General features: G+C 38.7%; 1 protein-coding gene across 1 annotated transcript in view; it reads left to right on the plus strand.

Moving 5' to 3' along the window:
- Positions 1-13,767, plus strand: part of LOC129779383 (guanylate cyclase 32E) — a 51,029-nt gene extending 37,262 nt beyond the window's left edge. Inside the window, exons 13-19 of the mRNA XM_055786816.1 lie at positions 10,955-11,024; positions 11,427-11,835; positions 11,899-12,068; positions 12,124-12,301; positions 12,360-12,500; positions 12,568-13,220; positions 13,274-13,767. Of these exons, the coding sequence (XP_055642791.1) occupies positions 10,955-11,024; positions 11,427-11,835; positions 11,899-12,068; positions 12,124-12,301; positions 12,360-12,500; positions 12,568-13,220; positions 13,274-13,671 (2,019 nt within the window). The 3' untranslated portion in view covers positions 13,672-13,767. The remainder of the gene's footprint in view (positions 1-10,954; positions 11,025-11,426; positions 11,836-11,898; positions 12,069-12,123; positions 12,302-12,359; positions 12,501-12,567; positions 13,221-13,273) is intronic.
- Positions 13,768-23,392: the final 9,625 nt, after the last annotated feature.

The following is a 23,392-nucleotide window of genomic DNA, read 5'->3' on the forward strand; positions in this document are numbered from 1 at the left end:
ATATTTTCGGAAAAATATGGGAAAGTTAGATCTGATAAAATGTTCTTTACTGACGGTTCATACATAAACGGGTCCACTGGCTTCGGCATCTTCAATGAAAATTCCAGTGCCTCTTTCAAACTCAAAGATCCTTGTTCCGTGTATGTCGCTGAACTGGGTGCGATATACTACGCACTAGGGATCATTGAAACATTGCCCATCGACCATTATTTTATTTTTTTAGACAGTCTCAGCTCAATGAAAGTTGATAAACGCTCATCTTATTTCCTAACAAAAAAAAAGACATCTATTGAGTGTTTTGGTCGAAAAATTATTCAAGATTACCTTAGCATGGGTTCCCTCTCATTGCTCGATACCGGGCAATGAGAAAGCGGACTCGCTAGCTAAGGTGGGCGCTTCAGAAGGCACACTTTTTGAAAGGTAAATTACTTATAATGAATTTTTCCACATTCCTCGTCAGTACACGCTCGTAAGTTGGCAGCGCATGTGGAGTGAGGATGAGTTCGGTCGTTGGTTACACACGATTATCCCTAAGGTCTCGACGAGTGCATGGTTCAAGGGATTGAATGTAGGGCGTGATTTCATTCGCATGATATCTCGGCTTATGTCCAATCACTACAACCTAAACGCGCATCTTTATCGCATTGGGCTCGCAGCAAACAATCTATGATATTGTGGCGATGGTTACCACGACATCGAGCAATGATGTTGTTTCCTTCGTTGTGTCCCTGTTTCATATCCCTCCTATCCGATCTATAAACTTTTACTTAGTCGCGGCAATACATACACACACTCTTTACAGATACACGGGCCGAAGGTTGTGCAGTCCACTGATGATTCAACAAGAGCCAAAGGTTGTACCGCTCATGACAACTCTACACGAGCTGATGATTGCGCCGGCTAGTGATCATTCTATCCTGGATTCCTCGAGTCGATAAAGACGCATCACGGTGCAGACTAGAGGGGCGTTGCTGATTAACGGCCAGCTGCATCCCAATAGGAAGTATCCCATGTCGGGTACACGTACAGAGCACTGAAGACTGCAACATCCCAATTATGAGAACACTTGTAATACTAACCTCGAGCCAACCGCGAGTAATCGGTTACATATTCCTAACATAGTTGTAAGCAAACATTGTCAAAATATTGAACTCCCGGCCCCGTTAGGCTGACGCCATAAATAAAATAAATAAAATAATAAATAATCATAATAAAAATATATATTTTGGATAAAAATATTTAATAAAAATATATATTTTGGATAAAAATATTTAATAAAAATATATATTTTGGATAAAAAAAAATGTTAAAAAACAAAAATTGAACAATTTATAGTATTATTAGCAACTAGAAACTTGGGGCTTTCCAACAAACTCAAACTCGTCTTGATTACATGGGATTTTTACGAAGAAAAATTGAATTGTACTCACTAGTTGCGTGAAAATACCCAAAATCGGACAAACCAACATCATTCACCTTATCAGAATTGATCAACAGAAAAGGTGTTGTATTCCGTCAGGGCAACGCGTCAAAAATTGAAAGAACTTGGTGGGGAAGTTTTGATTCATCTGTCGTTTAGCTCAGCCCTTGCATCTTCTTACTACCATTTGTTTCGATCTCCGCAGAACCTGCTTGATGTGAAACTTTTGGCCGACTTTGGCATGAATTAGAGAGAAAATACATATTGGCGATGCAAAAAATAGGAATGAAATTTAATTTAAGTGCCAAAGTTTCCCATAAATGCTACGCTTATTAGGCATACTACAAAACATTTCGACGCCCTGTCGGGTGGTTTCACGGTAGTTGGCCGGAACCTTGGTCTATTCAGCTCATTCGTAGCCTTCTTGGTTTTGTTCATGAATTTATTGGAATAGATCCTCTGTTCAAGGTTCGCTCAAAATGTTTCTATTAGTCGCAGCTGGGAGACGTTGATAGGGTAGGGTTGGCGGTCTTTGGTATAACGTTTATCGTCATCCGGTCAATTTCCTTAAAATGATTTCTTGACATAATGAGCCGAGGTCAAGGTGAAAGACCACATGCTTCTTCGCAAGCACCGAAGATAAGAACAGCAGCATGGATATTACCTTCTCGCTGATAGTCAGCCACCGAAGTACCTTTATCGCGAACTTGATTTGGAAGATACATTTGAAGTCATTACTCACCTCCTTGGTGGGAAGACGTTAAGTTCCCGGTCCCCTATCGTTGCCGTCCAGCGTCAAGTAGGTCTCGTCATCCATTATGGCCACGACGTCGCGCTTCGCCGGAAAGATGTTTTACCGGTACCTTCAGTAGCTTCTTCTAGATGGTTACCTGCTGTTCAGACACAGCCAGCCTTGACTGACATTTCCGCATGACAGTATCTATTTTGACCAAGCACTTCTTCACCGTTTGCTGGTTGTTGGCGATGCGCGTTAAAATCGTGATTAAACTTGAGGATACGCATGGTCTCGAAGAGGAAAGAGTGCTGAACCTGATCGGAACGCATGATAGATATCAACACTCATTAACATTCTAGCACGACGATGGTGACGAGACTTGCTTTTCGATCTTTCAGAGCGAATTTAGCTTGGAAGATGTTAAGCTCTGAGTTCGAGCATTTTTGCCCATCATTTAGAACACCACTTCACCATCTTCCTACACCCGCTCCAACCTGGTTTTGAGTATACGGGAGAATAGCTTGCAATCGCTATTACGCAGTGAGATCGAACGACATAAACGTGTAAAGGTGAATGCTTTTTAAAGCCAAAAAAGAAGAAGAAGACATAAACATGCTGTGTGTCCCCGCCTCTCTTCTTGACTAGCACGATGAAGCCCTCCGTGAATGCTGGAGGAATATTGCCGATGAGCGTTTCATTCATCAACAGGTTCGGCTCACGATGGATGACATCGTACATGCGGTGGTATATCTCTCTAGGTATATCATCGCAGCAAGGAGATTGCAATACTTATACGCAATAGGAGATTCAATACATATACGCTAGCGACAGCTTATTTACTATACAAGGGTGGAGTTTACTTCGCAAATATTCTCTTTTCACTATCCCCCTTAGTTGTTTCTTTTCTAGCGGCTGCCCGTTTTTGACAACTCTGTTCGGGAAAGCACAAAAATGGACAGAACAAATGTATGGGGAAATTAAATTATTTATTTTTATTTAACTGGCTTTGCGTCTTATTCACTCGGTTATGGGCTGCCGGTCTCCAATTTCTTGGGCATCGCGTACTCGCCGCCAGATTTCGCCCCACCTGGTTTAACCATCTAGCTAGCTGTGCTCCTGGTCGTCTTATACCTACCGGATTTGAAACAATAACAACTTCGCCGGGGAGATGTCCGGCATTCTTGTCACATGCCCTGCCCACCGTATCCGTCCAGTTTTAACCAACTTTTGAATAGTGGGTTCGCCGAAGAGCAGTGCGAGTTCATGGTTCATTCTTCGCCTCCATACTCCGTTCTCCTGCACGCCGCCGAAGATCCTTCTTAGTACTCGTCTTTCGAAAACTCCGAGCACTCGCAGGTCCTCCTCGAGCATTGTCCACGTTTCATGCCCGTAGAGAACAACCGGTCTAATAAGCGTCTTGTACAGTGTACTCTTTGTACTTTGGCTCAGTCTGTTCGACCGTAATTGCTTGTGAAGCCCATAGTAGGTACGACTTCCGCTTATGATACGCCTCCGGCTGTTGTCATTGTCCGCCGTCCCCAGTGAGCGAAGGTAGACGAACTCGTTAAAAACCTCGAGCTCATCGCCGTCGATGGTTACACTACTGCCTGAACGTCGTCGGTCGGCTTTTTAATCTGGTGTACGCTTTAGCCACCGCCGCAACGATCTGCCGCAATGTAAAAATTTGGTCCGTTGTTGACCGTCCTTCAACGAAGCCGGCCTGATAACCTCCCACAAATCTGTTCGCAATTGGTGATAGTCGGCGGAAAATAATTTGGGATAGAACTTTGTAGGCAGCATTGAGGATGGTGATTGCACGATAGTTCTCACAGTCCAGCTTGTCGTCCTTTTTGTAGATCGGGCAGATAACCCCATCCTTCCACTCCTCCGGCAGTTGTTCCGCATCCCAAATTCTCACAATCAATCGGTGCAGACAAATGGCCAACTTCTCCGGGCCCATCTTAATAAGCTCCGCTTCGATGCCATCCTTCCCAGCAGATTTATTGTTCTTCAGCTGGTTGATAGCGTCCTTAGCTTCGCTTACCGTTGCAGCTGGCACCTCCTCCACGCTTGTCCCACCTTTCCGTCACTTCGCGATCGTTCCATTCTTATCCCGACACATTTCAGCTCGCGGCACAAAGCCTTTGCGGGATGCGTTGAGCTTCTGGTAAAACTTTCGTGTTTCCTGAGACCGATGCAACTGCTCCAACTCTGCATAATCCGCTTCCTCCGGGCAGCGCTTTTTCTCTCGGAAGATTTGGGTACGCTGCATCTTCTTCTGTCGATGTCTTTCCACGTTCTGTCGAGTTGCACTGCGCAACTTAGCCGCCCACGCAGCGTTCTCCTCATCCATCCTCCTACATTCATCGTCAAATCACTCGTTCCGCTATTCTCTGTTACGTTGTTGATGGCTGTTTCGATGGTGTTCCAACAGTTCTCGAGAGGGGCTTCGGTCAGCTCATCCTCTTCCGGCAGCGCAGCTTCGAGCGAATGCACGTAATTTCCGGCGACATCAGGCTGCTTCAGCCGCGCGAGATTCAACCAAGGCGGGCGTCGGTACCGAATGTTGTTCAAAACGGCGAGTTTTGGGCGCATCTTCACCATCACCCGGTAGTGATCCAAGTCGACGTTAGCGCTCCGATAGGATCTGACGTCGATGATATCTGAGAAGTGCCGGCAGTCAATCAGAACATGGTCGATTTGTGTTTCTGTCTGATTAGGTGACCTCCAGGTGTATTTGTGTAGAAGTTTATGCTGGAAGAAGGTACTACGAATGGCCATGTTCTTGGAGGCAGCAAAGTCAATAAGTATTAGGCCCATTTCGTTGGTCAGCTGATGTGCGCTGAACCCTTCAATTACCGGTTTGTTTTCCTCCTCATGGCCAACTTGAGCGTCGAAATCCCCGATGACGATCTTAATATCATGTATTGGGCAGTGATCGTATTCACGCTCTAGCTGCGTGGTACTTTCGAGGTGTGAGCTGTGCACGTTGATGATGCTAATGTTGAAGAATCGACCCTTGATTCTCAACCTGCATATTCGAGGACTAATTGGCCACCACCCAATCACCCGCTTTCGCATCTCGCCCATCACTATGAAAGTCATGCCCAGCTCGCATGTGTTACCGCAACTCTGGTATATGGTGTGACCATCCCTAAACGTACGTACCGTGGAGCCCTTCCAGCACACCTCCTGAAGCGCTACAACGTCGAACTTGCGGCTCTTCAATGCGTCGGAGAGCACTCGAGTGCCTCCTTGGAAGTTGAGAGATTGACAGTTCCACGCCCCGAGTTTCCAATCCATAGTCTGTCTTGCGTGGGTCCATACCGATTGTTCCGGTTCGAATTTTCTTGTTCATTATTCACTGCTTGCTCTTTTTTACGGTGGCGGCTTGCAAGGCCTGTGACCAACCCCCTGCCTCGCCGGAGGACCGTCGTGCCAGTACTGCTTAGAGTTCCACACTGATGCGAGGACGGTGATTCATCCGCCCTTAACCAGGGGAAAAGACGCCGTTTTGAGTCGCCCCTAGCCTGGAGAAAACAGATGTTCGGGTTTGGCGAAGCATTTTCTCTACCGCCTTGCTATGGTTCTACCGCGCCAGTGTGGCCAGAGGAAATGGGAATGGTTCCAATTTTCACCAATTTAAACCATATAAAGACTATGGGATTGTAATGTATAGCATATCGAACAAATCTTAGAAAATTTCCGATTCGATTGGTATGTAATTCGTTAAAATCCGTTCGCAGCAAAAAAGTTATTAATGTTAACTTTAATTCAAAAAAACGTGACCTGTTTACTGATTGGGCACCCTTAATATAAGACGTAGTCCTACGTCAAAAAACATTTTCCATGGCATTTATTTGGTGTCGTCATGGAGTCGTTTTGTTAAATAAATTAATTGAAAAAGCGCTACTGTAAATTCAACCATTGGTAACCCATAACTCAGCTGACAATGATCCCAAAAAAGTCAATCGTGCCTGTCATTTAGTCGAAGCCAATTCTTGATTTTGGAGTAAGTTCTCATTCGCCTAAAATTGGTGTCAACATCTAGGTCAGTGATCCTATGAGCCACTGTACAATGGTCCAGGAGATGCATTTAAGTGGAAATTAGCATTTAGAGCTTGACAGTTATTCTCTAGACAAAAACTGTCTTAGACAAAGTTATTACATATGATAGAGCGCTCATTTTTATGTTATCAAAAATAGAGTAACCAAATTGTCGATACGGGGGTCTTCGTAGCCACTTGGTTACGCGTTCGCTTACTAAGCGATCGATCGTGAGTTCAAACTCAGGGCCCTCAATTGACCATCTTTGTGTTGTTATAGAATAACTACGTCCACGCAACCATCATCAGCTATGGAGATCGATCCACGGTGGAACAAAGATCGATTCATCCATACAACTACTCTGCTCTGCAAGAAACATCGGGCTGCTGTTCTATAAATAACCCAACAATGATCAATATCAACTGTCTCCGCTGTCCGGTTTGCTGAACAATGGAAGAACAGATAGAATACCCTTACGCCTAAATGGCTACTAATTCTACTGTGTAATTTACAATTTATAGAAACATAAACATATGTACATGTACACGATAAAAACCCGGCTCCGTTACAGATAAAATGCTAATGAGCCTGATAAATAAATAAATGGGATAAAAAAAAAATTGTCGATGAAATAAAAAATATAACTTTCTTAACTTTAGAGATAGAGGTAAACATAGTTCGACAATGTTTTAGTCCCAGTTATTTGAGACATCTTTATAGAACAAAGTTTATCTCTATCTCTTAAAATAATCGTTATAGCGCCTTTTTCCTAAGTTACGTTAGGGTCACCATGAAAAAAACATTTTTTTCGCTTTAACTTTTATATTTCAAATTCTACATGCAAACTGTCTTCGATAAACTTTTAGAGCTTACTAATACAGATCGGACTCGATTATCCGGGTGTCGATTATCCGGATTTTTAGACTCGATTATCCGGAATATTTTATTTTTGATTTTCGGAAATTTTGAATAATTTGTATAATAATTCTACATTGAATAGCTAATATTAGTATCAAAAGAAAGGGCTTGACTAGTAGAACACAGTTATTTATGAAAAATGCAAATCCAAGACGGTGGCCACCACAAAATGGTGGATTTCATATTTTCTCAGAACCCCATCAATAAGGGTATCAAACAAAAGGGCTTGGCTAGTAGAACACAGTTATTTATGAAAAATTTAAATCCAAGATGGCGGCCACTACAAAATGGCGGATTGCATATTTTCTCAGAACTCCATCAATATGGGTATCAAATGAAAGGGCTTGACTAGTAGAACACAGTTATTCATGAAAAATGCAAATCCAAGACGGTGGCCACCACAAAATGGTGGATTTCATATTTTCTCAGAACCCCATCAATATGGGTATCAAACAAAAGGGCTTGGCTAGTAGAACACAGTTATTTATGAAAAATTTAAATCCAAGATGGCGGCCACTACAAAATGGCGGATTGCATATTTTCTCAGAACTCCATCAATATGGGTATCAAATGAAAGGGCTTGACTAGTAGAACACAGTTATTCATGAAAAATGCAAATCCAAGACGGTGGCCACCACAAAATGGTGGATTTCATATTTTCTCAGAACCCCATCAATATGGGTATCAAACAAAAGGGCTTGGCTAGTAGAACACAGTTATTTATGAAAAATTTAAATCCAAGATGGCGGCCACTACAAAATGGCGGATTGCATATTTTCTCAGAACTCCATCAATATGGGTATCAAATGAAAGGGCTTGACTAGTAGAATACATTTATTAATGAAAAATGCAAATATAAGACGGCGGCCACTACAAAATGGCGGATTATATATTTTCTCAGAACCCCATCAATATGGGTATCTAATGAAAGGGCTTGACTAGTAGAATACAGTTATTTATGAAAAATGCAAATCTAAGATGGCGGCCACTACAAAATGGCGGATTACATATTTTCTTAGAACCCCATCAATATGGGTATCTAATGAAAGGGCTTGACTAGTAGAATACAGTTATTCATGAAAAATTCAATTCCAAAATGACCACCACCACAAAATGGCGCCATATATATATTTTTCACAACCCCATCAATATTGGTATCAAATGAAATGGCTTGACTAGTAGAATACAGTTATTTATGAAAAATGCAAATCTAAGATGGCGGCCACTACAAAATGGAGGATTACCTATTTTCTCAGAACCCCATCAATATGGGTATCAAATGAAATGGCTTGACTAGTAGAACACAGTTAGAACATAGCAGATAATGAAAAATCCAATTTCAAGATGGCCGCAGTCCCCAAACAACTAATTACTTTTTGAATGGCTTCATTCAGCTTGACCTGTTTCTATGTATGTTTGAATGTTTGTTGGGTTGTCCCACATCAATAGAAAATTGACCCCGTTCCTGTTGAATGATTGATCTGAAATTTGGAACATACATTCAATTCTACTGTCATTATAAAACTGCGTGTTCCATGATCTTGAAAAATTCAATTTGGCCGCCGCAAAAAGATGGTTGAATGGCTTAATTTGGAGAATACACTACACTATGAACAACATAAATTCGAAAAGGTCGCCGCCACAAAATGGTCGACTATGTATTTTTTGCAATCCTCTCAATATTGGTATATTGAGTATTATATGTGATTCGATTATATTCAGTTTGGAAAAAAAATATTTTTTTTATATTTTTAATATGGCTTATTTCATGAAGAAATGTAACCATTCAACGTTAAGGTGAAGTTTAAGTGGTTATAATATGTACAGTGGGGTAAAAATCGTGATTTTCGAAGATTTTGCTTTAATTTTCACCAGGAATTGTTTCTATCGATATTGCAGCCAAATTAAGGAAGATAGAAGTTGTGCGTCAAAGAACAAATTGTGGAGCGGTTAAAGAACTTCATTTTAGTTGATAGAAACAATCTAGTTTAATATAAATTTTTAGGATCAAATTAATACTAACACTTAAAAAATTATTAACTTTTAAGTGTTTCGCTTCCAAAATGTTATTAAAATTCACTAATTTAGTTGTTCCACTACTATATCCTATACTAATTTTTTTCCTCTTTCAAATGAAAGCATCAGAATCGTCTTCCGTAGCGTACTTTTTAATGTAGAGCCAGTTTGAGGCAACAGAGTCCGAAACAAAAAAAAAGTTCTGTAACTCTGTCATTGTTGAAATTCGAACATATGCGTAGGAGGATTTTTTTCATCAATTATGATCATCTATCACCTCCTGAGAGAATCTGGATAAATTAATTTTTTTTCATGTGAGAAAGATGTTTTCTGACTTCAAGGGGATGAATCAAAAATCAAATTCCTCTATTATTTTCAAAAAACGAAAAATACATGCAAAAAAAAACAAATAAAGAAAAAAAATGTTTTGACTCGATTATCCGGAGAATTCGATTATCCGGAGTGACAATACTCCGGATTATCGAGTCCGACCTGTACACACATTTTTCGATGCAGAACTTGTCGATGTCTCAACTTCACTCTAAGTTATTTATATTTCTTCCCAAAAACAAATGCTCTCTTCAATTGTTTGTCATTCTTTCTGGAGCAAACGTAAACAAAGTTTATTGACGGAATTTGAAAGAGCTTATTTTCTCTACATGATGTGTGATTTTCTAAACTATGTTATTTTTCGTGTTTGAGTAATTTAAAATTGAAATCATGAGTTTTTGGGTAAAAAACCATCAATAACATTGAGTAGGATTAAGATATAGTTCTACAAGTTCTACATCGCAAAATGTTGGTATCTAACTTTTATATTTAAAACTCTACATCAAAATGGTCTTCGTACGACTTTTAGAGCTTATTAATACCAACATTATGCGATGCAGAACATGTCAATATCTTAATCCTGTTCATAGTTCAATTTTAATTTACTCAAACACAAAAAATAACATAGTTTCGAAAATTACATATTATATAGAGTGAAATCTGTTCTTTCAAATTCCGTCAACAAACATTTTTTATGTTTGCCCCAGAAAGAATGACAAACAAATGAGAAAGTTAGAGCAAAAAACAGTTTTTTTCATGGTGACCCTAACGTAACTTAGTAAAAAGGCGCTATATCGGTTATTTCAAGAGATAGAGAAAAACATTGTTCTACAAAGATCTTTCAAATAATTGGAGCTACAACATTGTCGAACTATGTTTACCTAGATAATTTTTTTTCACCAACAATTTTGGTTACCCTATTTTCGACAACATAGAAACGAGCGCTCTATCATGAGTAACAACTTTGTCTAAGATAGTTTTTGTCTAGAGAATAACTGTCAAGCTCTAAATGCTAATTTCCTCTTAGATGCATCTCCTGGACCATTGTGCACTGGTGACAGTATATCCCCTTAGTACCTGTTGCTAGTTTTGTCTCTGTCTGCATTTGTACGGAAGAAAATCGTAGCAGAAGCGATCCGAATGTTGACATTATGTTTAAAAAATTTTTAGATGGTCTTTGGTGAGATTAAAATCGATGTATACTGAAAAACAAATCTACAAAAAGTTTTTCTAACATCGAAATTGAAAGCAAAAAAATCGATTTTCTCGACATGAATTCAATAGAGTAGTTTTTGTGTCGAATTTCTAGGTGTAATGATCAGATGCTGATCAATCAAGTGGACGAAACGCCTTTTTAATCAAATGAGAAAAATATCAAAGTCGGATATATTACTTGGTGTTCGATGTTTCAGCTTTGCAATGTTTGATTGTATCAAAATTCCTAATAATCCTTTCTAAATACATTGTTTGTTGCATTTCTGTCGAAGACTCAAGTCTGTAGACAAAGTATAATAGCAGCGGGAGGAGATGCTACAAAGCGTGCCTTCACTAATATAGGTAAGAATTTGTGGTCAAATAAGTAATTTGATTCTTCCGTTCAGAGATTGATGTTTCTTTCTAATACATAGATTTGATTTGTAGATTTCATTTGAGAACAGTTATAGCCAAGACACAATCCGATTCGATAATCAATTTTACATCCTTAGTTTCTGAATTATATTAATAGTTAAACATCATCAACTTGATTCAAATATACTTTTTTATCTCGAAAACCACTAGTGGATAGTTATGAATTTCAATTTGTAATGTATTTCTCAGTTTTATTTTCTTTATATTTTAATATTATTTGAATGAAATCCTGTTTGTTTCCATTGTGATGGAATTATGATCTTCGATTTTTAATTTTCTGTGTGATTTACGCATGCTGAATCAAGCAGATACTCCAACTTCTTTTCCCAGGCCTTTACCGCGGAAATATCGTTGCCATCAAGTACCTGCACAAACGGTCGGTCGACATCACGAGAAACATTCGAAAAGAACTGAAACAGATGCGAGAGCTGCGACATGAGAATCTGATTACCTTCATTGGAGCATCCGTAGACCATGGAGCTGTCGCAATACTGACCGGTTACTGTGCCCGAGGCAGTTTGGTGAACGTTCTGGCCAATGAAGATCTCTCGCTTGACCACATGTTCATATCTTCCCTTGTCAGTGATATTGTGAAAGGATTGATTTATCTGCATGATAGTGATGTTGGATCTCATGGAAATCTGATGTCGAGTAAGATACTCATCGACTCTCGTTGGGTGGCCCAGATATCCGATTTCGGACTACATGAGTTCAAGTCATCTCAAGAGGAGCCAAACAAGTAAATTCTATTTTGCTTCATCCATTGCGTCATATATTTTTGTGTAATTTTACAAATAAACAGATTTGAGAAGGAGCTAAGAAGGTGCCTTTGGAGGGCACCAGAGATCTTACGGAATCCAAATACCCCATCCAGAGGCACCCAGAAGGGAGACGTGTATTCCTTTGGATTGATCCTGTATGAAATAATTGGCCGAAGAGGTCCATGGGGAGACACTAATTTGAGTAGACAAGGTACTGTTTTGAATGTTTGTAATAATATTTGTTTGCTCATGAACTTCATTTACAGAAATTATCGCTCGAGTGATCTCACCTCAGAATTATGGTATTTTTCGTCCTCCACTACGAGGAATAGATGCACCCGACTATGTTGTGCAATGTCTTCAAGCTTGTTGGGAAGAAGTTCCGGATGATCGACCAGATATTCGATTGGTCCGTGTTAAACTTAAACCGATGCAAGCGGGTTTGTAAGTATTTTCATGTGTTATTTCAATTCAACTAAATACGGCAACATAATCCTCGAAGGAAACCCAATATATTTGATAACATGCTGGCTATTATGGAAAAATATGCTTACAATTTAGAGGGAATCGTTCAGGAGAGAACTAATCAACTAACCGAAGAAAAAAAGAAAACCGAATCCTTGCTGCTTCGAATGTTGCCAAAGTACTGTCTTATTTGTTCTGTTCGTTGCGTTTGATTGAGTTGTTCTTAATACTTCAACCATTTCTAGAAGCGTCGCAGAATCTTTGATGCGAGGCGAACGAGTTGAAGCGGAATGTTTCGATTGTGTGACAATATTCTTCAGTGATTTGGTTGGCTTCACGGAACTATGCGCGGAAAGTACTCCACTAGAGGTTGTTGAAATGCTGAACGATCTGTACACGTGTTGCGATTTCATCATTTCAAGCTACGACGTTTATAAAGTGGAAACCATTGGCGATGCCTACATGGTCGTTTCCGGGTTGCCAATTCGAAACGGGGATCGACACGCTGGCGAAATAGCATCCCTGGCTTTGCATTTGTTGAAGTCAATCTCCAACCTTGAAATTCGACATCGACCAGGAGAGTTTATTCAGATACGAATTGGCATTCATTCCGGACAGTGTGTTGCAGGAGTTGTTGGATTGAAGATGCCTAGATATTGTCTGTTTGGAGACACCGTAAACACAGCTTCCCGAATGGAGAGTTCTGGAGAGGCTCTAAAAGTACATATCTCATCGGTAACATATAATTTGTTGAAGAAAATAGGCGGATACAAATTTGAAGAACGCGGTGTTATCAAAGTGAAAGGAAAAGGGGAAATGAGAACCTTTTGGTTGGTTGGAGAGGATGATCAGAAGAAAACGGATCGTTTCGGATCGCATGATGCTATGCCTAATTTATGTATGTATAATACAAAAACTACCAGCAACTGTGTAAGATCCCTGTTTTTTCAGCTCTTTCTATCATCCCAGATTTAATTAGATCCCCAGAACAGTCCTGTGCAGACTTAGCTGACACGATAAACCTTCTAGAGCAAATGGATTCAACGTTTACCCAAACCCAGCACAGTTGTAGCAACCAAGAACTCCCTGCGGTTCATCGACCGATCAATTTGGGTTGCTATATATGCCGTAAGCGGAAAATATGTCACCAACTTCCGATCACTCGAACCATATCCAAAAATCTGCACATGGAAGAAGAATATTTCAACAATAAATACAACAACATAGATGACACTGTTTGCACCTGTCGTCGGCAGCATTGTCTTTTAGACTACTATAATGACAACTTTATGACTGTTCGAACCATTCGAGAACCAAGATCTGCGCCCCATATCACTTTTATGCAGTAGAGAATACGAGATTTTCAACCTTCCAATGACCACTGACAACGAACAACGGTTTCAAGCATATGATTGTGGCTTTTGGACTGTGAAATTTTTAATGAATGTAGGGATGGATGTTAATAAATGTATTTGATGTAATTAATAATTTATTCTTTACTCTGATCAAAAAAGTGTATCCGAATATCACTTGGCCTTGGTCTAAGTCTAAGGTGTTCATTAGGGTGCCAATGAATGTATAGGGAAAAATCGACCCTAAAATTTCAAAAAGTTACCCTATACAAAATGTTCACCACCTCGAAAAAACACCCTATGCCGCATTTCAACTCAATCGGACTTAAGGGAGAGTGGTGCAGAGCGGTTAAAGTTTGAGTTTTTTGAAAATCGAAAAATCACCCAAGGGGGAGTAAAGGAAATCAGGGTTTTCGAAAAAAAATGTTTGATGCCAAATGTCTTAAAATTGCATGAATTTGATCTAGTGTCATCTCGAAATTTTTTTTTTGTCAAAAATCGGCATTCTGGGGTTTTTTTTTGAGTACGAAACGAAAAGTATGGATTTGGGTGCCAATAAAAATAGTTTTCTCGATAGTTCATTCGACACTTGCTACGAAATGTTGATCTGCACGATAATATATCCTATGCAAAATATTAGCTCATTCGGGCTTCATTTACTGGTGTCACGAACGTTAAAATTTGAGTTTTTTGAAAACCGAAAAATCACCGGAAATCAGGTTTTTTTTTTTAAATATGCTGGCAAGCGAAACCAAATCACATACAAAATTTCAGAGCACCATTTACTTTCTTGGTGACTAAATAAACGAAATCAACTCTATCAAATGCAATCCTAGTTGAAAGCAGTTTTGCGACTGGCACGCGAGCCCAAAAAAAAAATAATAACTTAATATAACTTGTTGAATAACTTGTTATTCCCCAACTAAATTTTTGGTGCACAACCTTAACACCTGCTTCACCATAGCGTCAGTTCAATGCATTGATGACAGAAAACAAACAATGTTAACTGCTTGGAAAAAGGCTGAATATTTGCCTCAGCAGAGATTTATTACCAATACCCTAGCGTAAATATTTCCCTTCTGCTATCTCCCTTGCTTATATTCATCATTACGACTGCATAACTTGCAACACCAGACAGTAGTCAATCATAGCATCAAAAAAATCATCATTCAAATTCAATCAGTATTTTTACATATGCGTTATGAAACACTCACGTACGCATAAAAATATCCATATATCGATGGCTTGAAGCAAATAAATATATACACACTTATATCTGTTTTGGGGCTCTTCTCAACAGAAGCCCTTTCTGTTAATATTGCCAGTCTAGATTAGTATAGCTGTCATTTTTTGTGGAGAGGGTTTTCCTACCGTCATGCGAAACCAAATCACTGATAAAATTCCAGAACATTTATTTTCTTGGTGAGCAGACGATAGCCTGGCTTGATGATTCCCCACACAATTGTGTAGCTAAGAACCTAAATGCAAGGGCGTCAGTTTGATGAAATGATTGCAATACCAGAGACATCAGCGAGTGAGTAATTTGGTCGCGTCCACAGCTCAATCCGAAACGAGGACATGTGATGACGCAAAACAAGGAAGAACAAGCGATATTCAATGCTTTGAATACAGAATGATACTGAAAGTTTGCCTTCCTTCCTTGCTTGAGACTTTAAATTTCTTCAGTTCATTTGTCTCTAACCTTCAAAAAGGCCCTTGGAAAACATTACTTTATCCATAAGCTCGCCCAGCAACGATGTTGTTCAGTCGATTTCCCCACGAAGAATGAAAGTTTTCCTCAGCGAGATCCACTGTTTATACTCTAGGTAAATATTCCCCTTCGTTCTTCTTTTTTTTTTTGTTCACTGAGACTTTACATCTTACGATTTCCCCTTCGTTGCTCGTCGATAAGTTGCTCGTTATTGACAGCTCTGTTCGGGAAAGCACACAAATGGACAGAACAAATGTATGGGGAAATGGGAATGCTTCCAATTTTCATCAATTAAAACCATATACAGACTTCGGGATTGTAATGTATAGCATATCAAACAAATCTTAGGGAATTTCCGATTCGTTTGGTATGTAAATCTTCAAAATTCGTTCGCGGCAAAAATAGTTATTAACGTTAACTTAATTTCATAAAAACGTGACCTGTTTTCTGATTTGGCACCCTTAATGAAAGACGTAGTTCTACGTCAAAAAAATTTTAACGTTTATGACACCAGTAAATGAAGCCTGAATGAGCTAATATTTTGCATAGGGTATATTATCGTGCAGATCAACATTTCGTAGCAAGTTCCGAATGAGAAATCGAGATAACTGTTTTTATTAGCACCCAAAACCATACTTTTCGTTTCGTACTCCGAAAAAAAAACAGGAAGTGGGTTATATCTATGGTATAACCGCAAGGGTGACGTAGGACTATCGTTGATTTAGAGATCATTTGTATGAAGTTGAATCTGAATTCATTCTGAATGAATGAATATTTGGAGAACTTCGAAAACGAGAGCGTTACGTTGGAGGCACAAGGTTTTATGCATCCAATATTGGATACGGAAATATCCTACTGATGGGGAAGAATAATCTTCAGAAGCTATCCTGTTGATTGCGATTGATTGAAAAATCACTAAACCTAATGTATTTGGTCACAGTGTTACATGGATAGAAAACATTCAAATAAACTCTTTCATATGAATGTAATTTTAAATTCCCAGAGGAACTGGCAGATTATTTTCAGTAACGATTAGATATTTCCACATTTTCCTCGATACTGGAAGCCCACCAGTGGTTAATGCTAACTCGATAACCATCTGTTAATAGCACTTGATTGAAACATATTTGGTCACAGTGTTACATGGATAGAAAACATTCAAATAAACTCTTTCACATGAATGTATTTTTAAATTCCTAGAGGAACTGGCAGATTATTTTCCGGATCTTTCTCGATCCAAACGGAAATAATTCCGTGCGTGTATGTGTGTGTGTGTGTGTGTGTAGCGGCTGCTTCGAGATCTTCCCGGGGAACCGTTTGTAGCATCACTCTCCTCCTGATGGATTCCCTTCTGGCCTAAGGTGCACAAACAGGCTCTTGGTGACAGCGTTATTCTGCGTTTTCATGATAAACGAAGAGCTTCACCACAACAGCGACAACATGCTCCAATCGCTGTTCAATTGGAACTGAGTGGATTTCCGAGCGGCGCTCACTTATATACCGATTGGTGATTTCAATAGCCTATTTTGAAAGCAAATTTAAGACTATTGAAACAAGTTTTTGGATCAGAAAGTAACAAGTATAGAACGCGTAGACATTTTATCTTTCGAATGAAGGGTTTATCATACCATTTCGTTCAGTTGTTTAGGAGCTATTAACACTCAAAATCTCGGTCTCCGGCGTAACGCTTTCGTTTTCGAAACTTTGATTTTACACCCCGGTATAGAAATGAAAGACGTAGTCCTACGTCAAAACCCAGAATGCCGATTTTGGACAAAAAAAAAATTTCGAGATGACACTAGATCTCGACGTTTCATGCAATTTTTTTTTTCGAAAACCCCGATTTCCTTTACTCCCACCTTGGGTTATTTTTCGATTTTCAAAAAACTCAAACTTTGACCGCTTTGCGCCACTTTCCCTTAAGTCCGATTAAGCTGAAATTCGGCATAGGGTGGTTTTTCGAGGTGGTGAACATTTTTTATGAGATAACTTTTTGAAATTAGAGATGACCATTTTCATTGGCACCCTAGTGTTCATACACTGTTCGATCGAAGCCAAATATTTCACACTTTTTGACAGATAAAATTAGATCAACGTGTACTGATGGTAATGATCAGATATATATGACACAAAACACGACAAGTAAACACAAATCATGAACAAACGTACGTTAACACGTTGAGTCCCTAGGAGCTGACGTTGAGCGTTTTGGTAGGGAAGCGGTGTCTGACTGGGACTGACGGTTACAAAATAAATTAATGGCTCGGGAATTACGTTAAAAAAAAACGCTCTTGATGCGAGCTGAATGAAAAGCGTAGCAAGAGAAAAAAGACGGGTGGGTAATGTCGGGGACATAACCGGAGTGACGTAGGACTATACAAAGGGGACAGCTTTTGTTAAATATATATTTTAAATATATTCTTTATTTTCTTCTCCTACGTGAATACCTACCTATCTACCTGAAAAATGGATTAGTTTACTGTTTACTCTTTATGAATATGTTGATGGTTCTGAAAAGAACCTTTGGTGTTGTGTTTTTGTTATCACTCGATATTCCCATCTTGCTCGGTTAAACCTTCCTGTTTAGCTATTGCGTTTGCCACTCGCCACAGCTCCAGCTTGTGACATGTTGTTCAGTAAATTACATTTAATGCGACGTGCCGGAGAAACACTTTGCCACTCACTGAAACTAATTGTTGCCTTGATGAGCGCCGAACCGAAGTTGCTCTGTTCTTGATGCGGGTTTTCTGATTGTCGTGAGCAGCTTTGCAAGCCAACTCGAGCACTCCGACGGCCGAAACTCTATAATCGCTGTTAGGTATACTGGTGCTCCGGCACCAATCCGTTCGGCATAGTTACCCTTGCGGAGCAATCAGTGAATGCAATCAACAGGGAACTGGAGACCTGCACGGTTCGAGTGATACTTTGCCTTTCCCTCAACTTGTCCTCCTTTGTTACGTCCACGATGCCGATGCCGTACAACCACACGGGTTTACGGTTTGAAAGAAAATAAGATATTTTTTTGGGGTCCGCGTGTTTTATACTCTAGCGGTACACACTCACAGGATAGAGACAAATCGGCAGACTCAGCCAGAGGGGCGAGTCCAACGAGACGGACGAATGAGCGTTAAAAAGGAGCGATGGCAAAAAAATACATTCATTACGATTTGTTCGCTCGTTGGATTCACATGCAGTCTAAAAAGGGTCCTTTTCAGGATCACACAATTATCTTCAATCTAAAGAGTTTATTGTTTTGTTTTCCCTCGATATCCCCATCTTGTTCGGCTAAACCTTCCTGTTTAGCGATTTGTTGCCACTCGCCACAGCTTTCACAGTTGGAAATTTTTTTCCCATCCAGTTTTGTGACATGTTGTACAGTAAATTACATTCAATGCGACGTGCCGAAGCGCCACTCAGTGTCGCATTGGAGGCGATTTTAACCTGTAATTGAACATTTGCGATGACAGTGGTACAGTGTCGACTTTCAATGTGGGGTCATAATTTGGATCTCTATGTTTACAAAAATGTCCAACTAAATAAGTCGCATTACATGTCCGTCCAATTAGCTAAATGTCGAACTAATTGTAAATTACTGTACTTTCAATCTGGAAACAATTTAAGAATTGGTGAAAATTGAATAATCAGGAAAGTCCTCAACTATCAATAGGCTCAGAACAACTGCCAATTTCACATACTCATCAGATCCTGGCAAACAAATTATGAAAAAATCAATTTGTGTTTTATTATTATTTTGGATAATGTTTTAGAAAGCATTGAACTGTATTTTCTAAACTCTTTCTTGGAAGGTTTAATGGCCCTGAAAAGCGCCTTGTTTTATGGAATGGTTCCAATTTAGAAAACTTAGTACTCGTGGTTTTGAAAAAAACCATTTCGAACGCCCTCGATGCCGCCTTGTACTGAATTTGCCACCAAAGCAGTTTGTATAAAGAACAAACTTTTTTCTTCTGCTGCCTGATGCCGTTTTGCGATTGCGTTTGCCACTCGCCACTCGCTGCAACTGCCTGTTGTTGTCTTGATGTGGTCTGTTCTGAATGCGGTTTTTCTTATCGTCGCGAGCAGCTTTACCAGCCAACTCGATCACTTCGGCGGCCGAAACTATATAACGCTGGCTAGGTGGACTGGTGCACTGGTACTAACGCGCTCGGCATAGTTACCCTTGCGGGGAACTCCAGATCAACACGGTTCGAGCGGGATTTTGCCTTTCCTTCACTTTTCCTCCTTTACCATGTCCAGACATGGCTGCTTGGGTTGGTTTGTTGATGTGTTGTGATGCGAACCGATGTGGTGTACGGTTTGAATGAGAATGATCGTTACGGCAGCGGAGCGGGGATTTTTAAGCTGACTGGCTGGCTCGGGAATTACGCATGTGTTAGACTGCGACCAATGTTTCGTTCATTTTTTTCTTTTTCCTTCATTTCCTTTCGTGCTTCATTCTATTTCGCTGCTGCTCTGGTTGCCCGTTTTGGTCGGTACGATTTGAGGAGCACAAAATGGACCAATCAAAAATGGGCATATAGTGCATTTTGACAATGCTTGATATTTCACAATTATTCAATTATTTATCTCAAGAAAAATGAAATGTTATTCGTTATGATAGATGCGTAGATATATTTCCTATCAATTGATGCAAAAACCTTTGCGATCTATTGAGAAATGCCCGAGTTATAAGCGTTCCAAATCTTGCATTTTTTTCTACTTGTTCAGTGCCTAGATTTCCATTTCACCCCCTATATCTTCTGGTTGGACGTAGTCCTACGTCAAAATCGGGGCTTCACGTGTTAAATACGCCAGTTGTAAGCGAGAATTAGTTTAAAGGGGGACCCCGGTCTGGAAAATCGAAAAAATCGAATTTTTGTTTTATGCTTTTTTGGGAACTTCAGAAATGTTATCCTAAAAGGATATTTCGATATTTGATTTTTTTGGGAAGTTACAACTTAAAAAATGAGGACTTCAAGGGATGTTGTATTGCTGTACGAATTTTTAAACGCGTTTTTCTCGAAACCATGTTTTTCAACTGGTGGTATCGATATCTTAGTATCTACTCGACCGATTTGGCTGAATTTTTTTAACAGCATGTAAAAATGAATTATCAGAAGCGTTACATAGCCGTTTTTTGATTTCTCATTTTTCGATTTTTTATGAGCTTCTAAAATGTGATTTTTCATGAAAAATAACTCATACTAAAATGGCTGTCATTTTGGCAATTTTTCGAATTTCCGGAAACCCCTATGTAACACTTTAGATATTGTCCTAAATCTTCAAAATGTTCATTGGAATTTGTTCTGTGACTCTCCGTTGCTTCAGAACCGATACCACCAGCAAGGTACCGATTTTCAGACAGCATATACGGATCCAGCTGTCAACAGCGTAATAACCATTATCCGTGCACTCAAAAAATGGAAAATACATCTTCAAAAATACCTAAATACTCGAACACTTCACTTTGTTACTAACATCACGAAAATTCATAATTTTTCAGCTTCCAGACAGGGGTCCCCCTTGAGGTAAACTGGAAGTGAGCAGAAGAAGTGGCCGAACAAAATATGATAGCAGGAGTTAAACGACAGACCCAATATTATACTAATTGGATTTAGGATTTAGATTTTTTAAATGAAAATGCGATGCCAAGCCAAGTATAACACGCCTTAAAACCCTTTATAAGATAGTGGCAACTATATCCAGCAAGTTAGTAAATTTGTCACTAAAACGTCCTATGTGTGTAGGTGTAGTGGACAGCAATATCGAGAAAACTAAAAAAAATCTATTTTTGCAAAGATTTTGTGGACTTACACAACTTTTTACATCGATTACAAAAGAGTGCCAAAAACAGGATTTTTATAGAGATTTACAAAATTTGCTGTAGTTCTGCAAATATTATAACAAGTTGTAATATTTGCAGGCAAATTTTCAGCCTAGTGTTTTCCCTAACATCTGTAAACGTTTACCCGTTTATGCCTAGCCGATTTTTCAAAGTTTGGAGAAAATTGAAGCAGCATTTAATTGCAAATCGTACCAGAAGTACAAAATGCTACGCAACCCTCAGAATAAACGATTCATCTTCCGGCTTGAGCGACAAATTAGGGAATCATGGTAAATCTGACAACCTCTGAAAAATCATAACTTCAAAACGATTTTCTGATTTTTGGATATATCATGTAAAAAATCTCAGCTGTCAAGAAAAAGACTTTTTGAAAAAAAAAAAATCATAACTTTTGAACATCTGGCCCGATTTAGATGACCGACATATCAAATCGAAGTCAATGATCTAGTTGCATTTGTGAAAAAATGGATTTTCGTTTTAGTTATTATTGATTGTATTTGTTTTTCATGCATTTCCCATTTTTTTTCTCAATATTTTTTGTATTTTTTCTTGAAAGCTGAGGTTTTTATACATAATATATCAGAAATGAAAGATGTGTCTGTTTTATTTTTTATGTTGGGCCTGATTCTCGAGTACACTTCACGGTGGAAACGAAATAAACGGCACGCCACTGAACTACGTTTTACGAGTTAGTGAAGTGTCGAAGATAATAATGAGTTTTCAGGCAGAATGAGCACTTTTCAAAAAAAAATCATTAATGAAAATTAACTCTTTCGTATCAAACTGGTGTTTAATGTGAATGGAAAACTTTGTTTTCTTCATGTGGTATAATAATCCCATACAAAAATTTTAACTGAAGATAATTTGATATTATAATGATAAGTTTTAGTGGGAAACTAATCTCGTATCCAGATGTCGACACCGTACCGTTGTCATCGCGGATACGCTTCATTCCGTTTCCGCCGTGAAGTGTATTCGAAGTGTATTCGAGAATCAGGTTCGTTATGATTTTTCAAATTTAACTTGTTTTTAATATTCGCTCAAAAATTCTATGCAACTAGACTACATATATCCGACAAGAATCCAATTTCTTCGCAAATGTAATAATTATATAGAAGACTAGCTTCAATTTGATAGATAGACTATTAGAATCGGTCCAGTAATTTTAAAGTTATGAATTTTTGAAAAAAAGTCAATTTTGGAAGAAAGGCGAAAAGACATTGAAAAATCATAACTTCAAAACGATTTTCTGATTTTTGGATATATCATGTAAAAAATCTCAGCTGTCAAGAAAAAATATAAAAGAATTTGGCGCCCACTAGTCCAAAGCCACGAAAACATAAAAAATCAAATACAAACAATAATTACGAAAATAAAGACGAATTTTTTTGCGAGCGTAATATTTCTTTGGAAAAAATCAACTAATTGTTTTTAATTTGATATATCGACCATCCGAATCGGTATAGTAGTTGAAAAGTTATGAATTTTCGAAAAAAGACATTTTTGAAAAAAAATACTAAAAAATGGATTTTTCGATCTACGATCTTTTAACGATCTACACATACGTGAAATGTTCGTGACTCTTGTGTTCACGAGTTTTACGTTTTAGGAGTTAGTGAAGTGTCGAAGATAATAATGAGTTTTCAGGCAGAATGAGCACTTTTCAAATAAAAATCATTAATGAAAATTAACTCTTTCGTTTCAAACTGGTGTTTAATGTGAATGGAAAACTTTGTTTTCTTCATGTGGTATAATAATCCCATACAAAAATTTTAACTGAAGATAATTTGATATTATAATGATAAGTTTTAGTGGGAAACTAATCTCGTATCCAGATGTCGACACCGTACCGTTGTCATCGCGGATACGCTTCATTCCGTTTCCGCCGTGAAGTGTATTCGAAGTGTATTCGAGAATCAGGTTCGTTATGATTTTTCAAATTTAACTTGTTTTTAATATTCGCTCAAAAATTCTATGCAACTAGACTACATATATCCGACAAGAATCCAATTTCTTCGCAAATGTAATAATTATATAGAAGACTAGCTTCAATTTGATAGATAGACTATTAGAATCGGTCCAGTAATTTTAAAGTTATGAATTTTTGAAAAAAAGTCAATTTTGGAAGAAAGGCGAAAAGACATTGAAAAATCATAACTTCAAAA

The sequence above is a fragment of the Toxorhynchites rutilus genome, chromosome 3 (assembly GCF_029784135.1).
Source record: "Toxorhynchites rutilus septentrionalis strain SRP chromosome 3, ASM2978413v1, whole genome shotgun sequence".
NCBI classification, from domain to species: domain Eukaryota; kingdom Metazoa; phylum Arthropoda; class Insecta; order Diptera; family Culicidae; genus Toxorhynchites; species Toxorhynchites rutilus.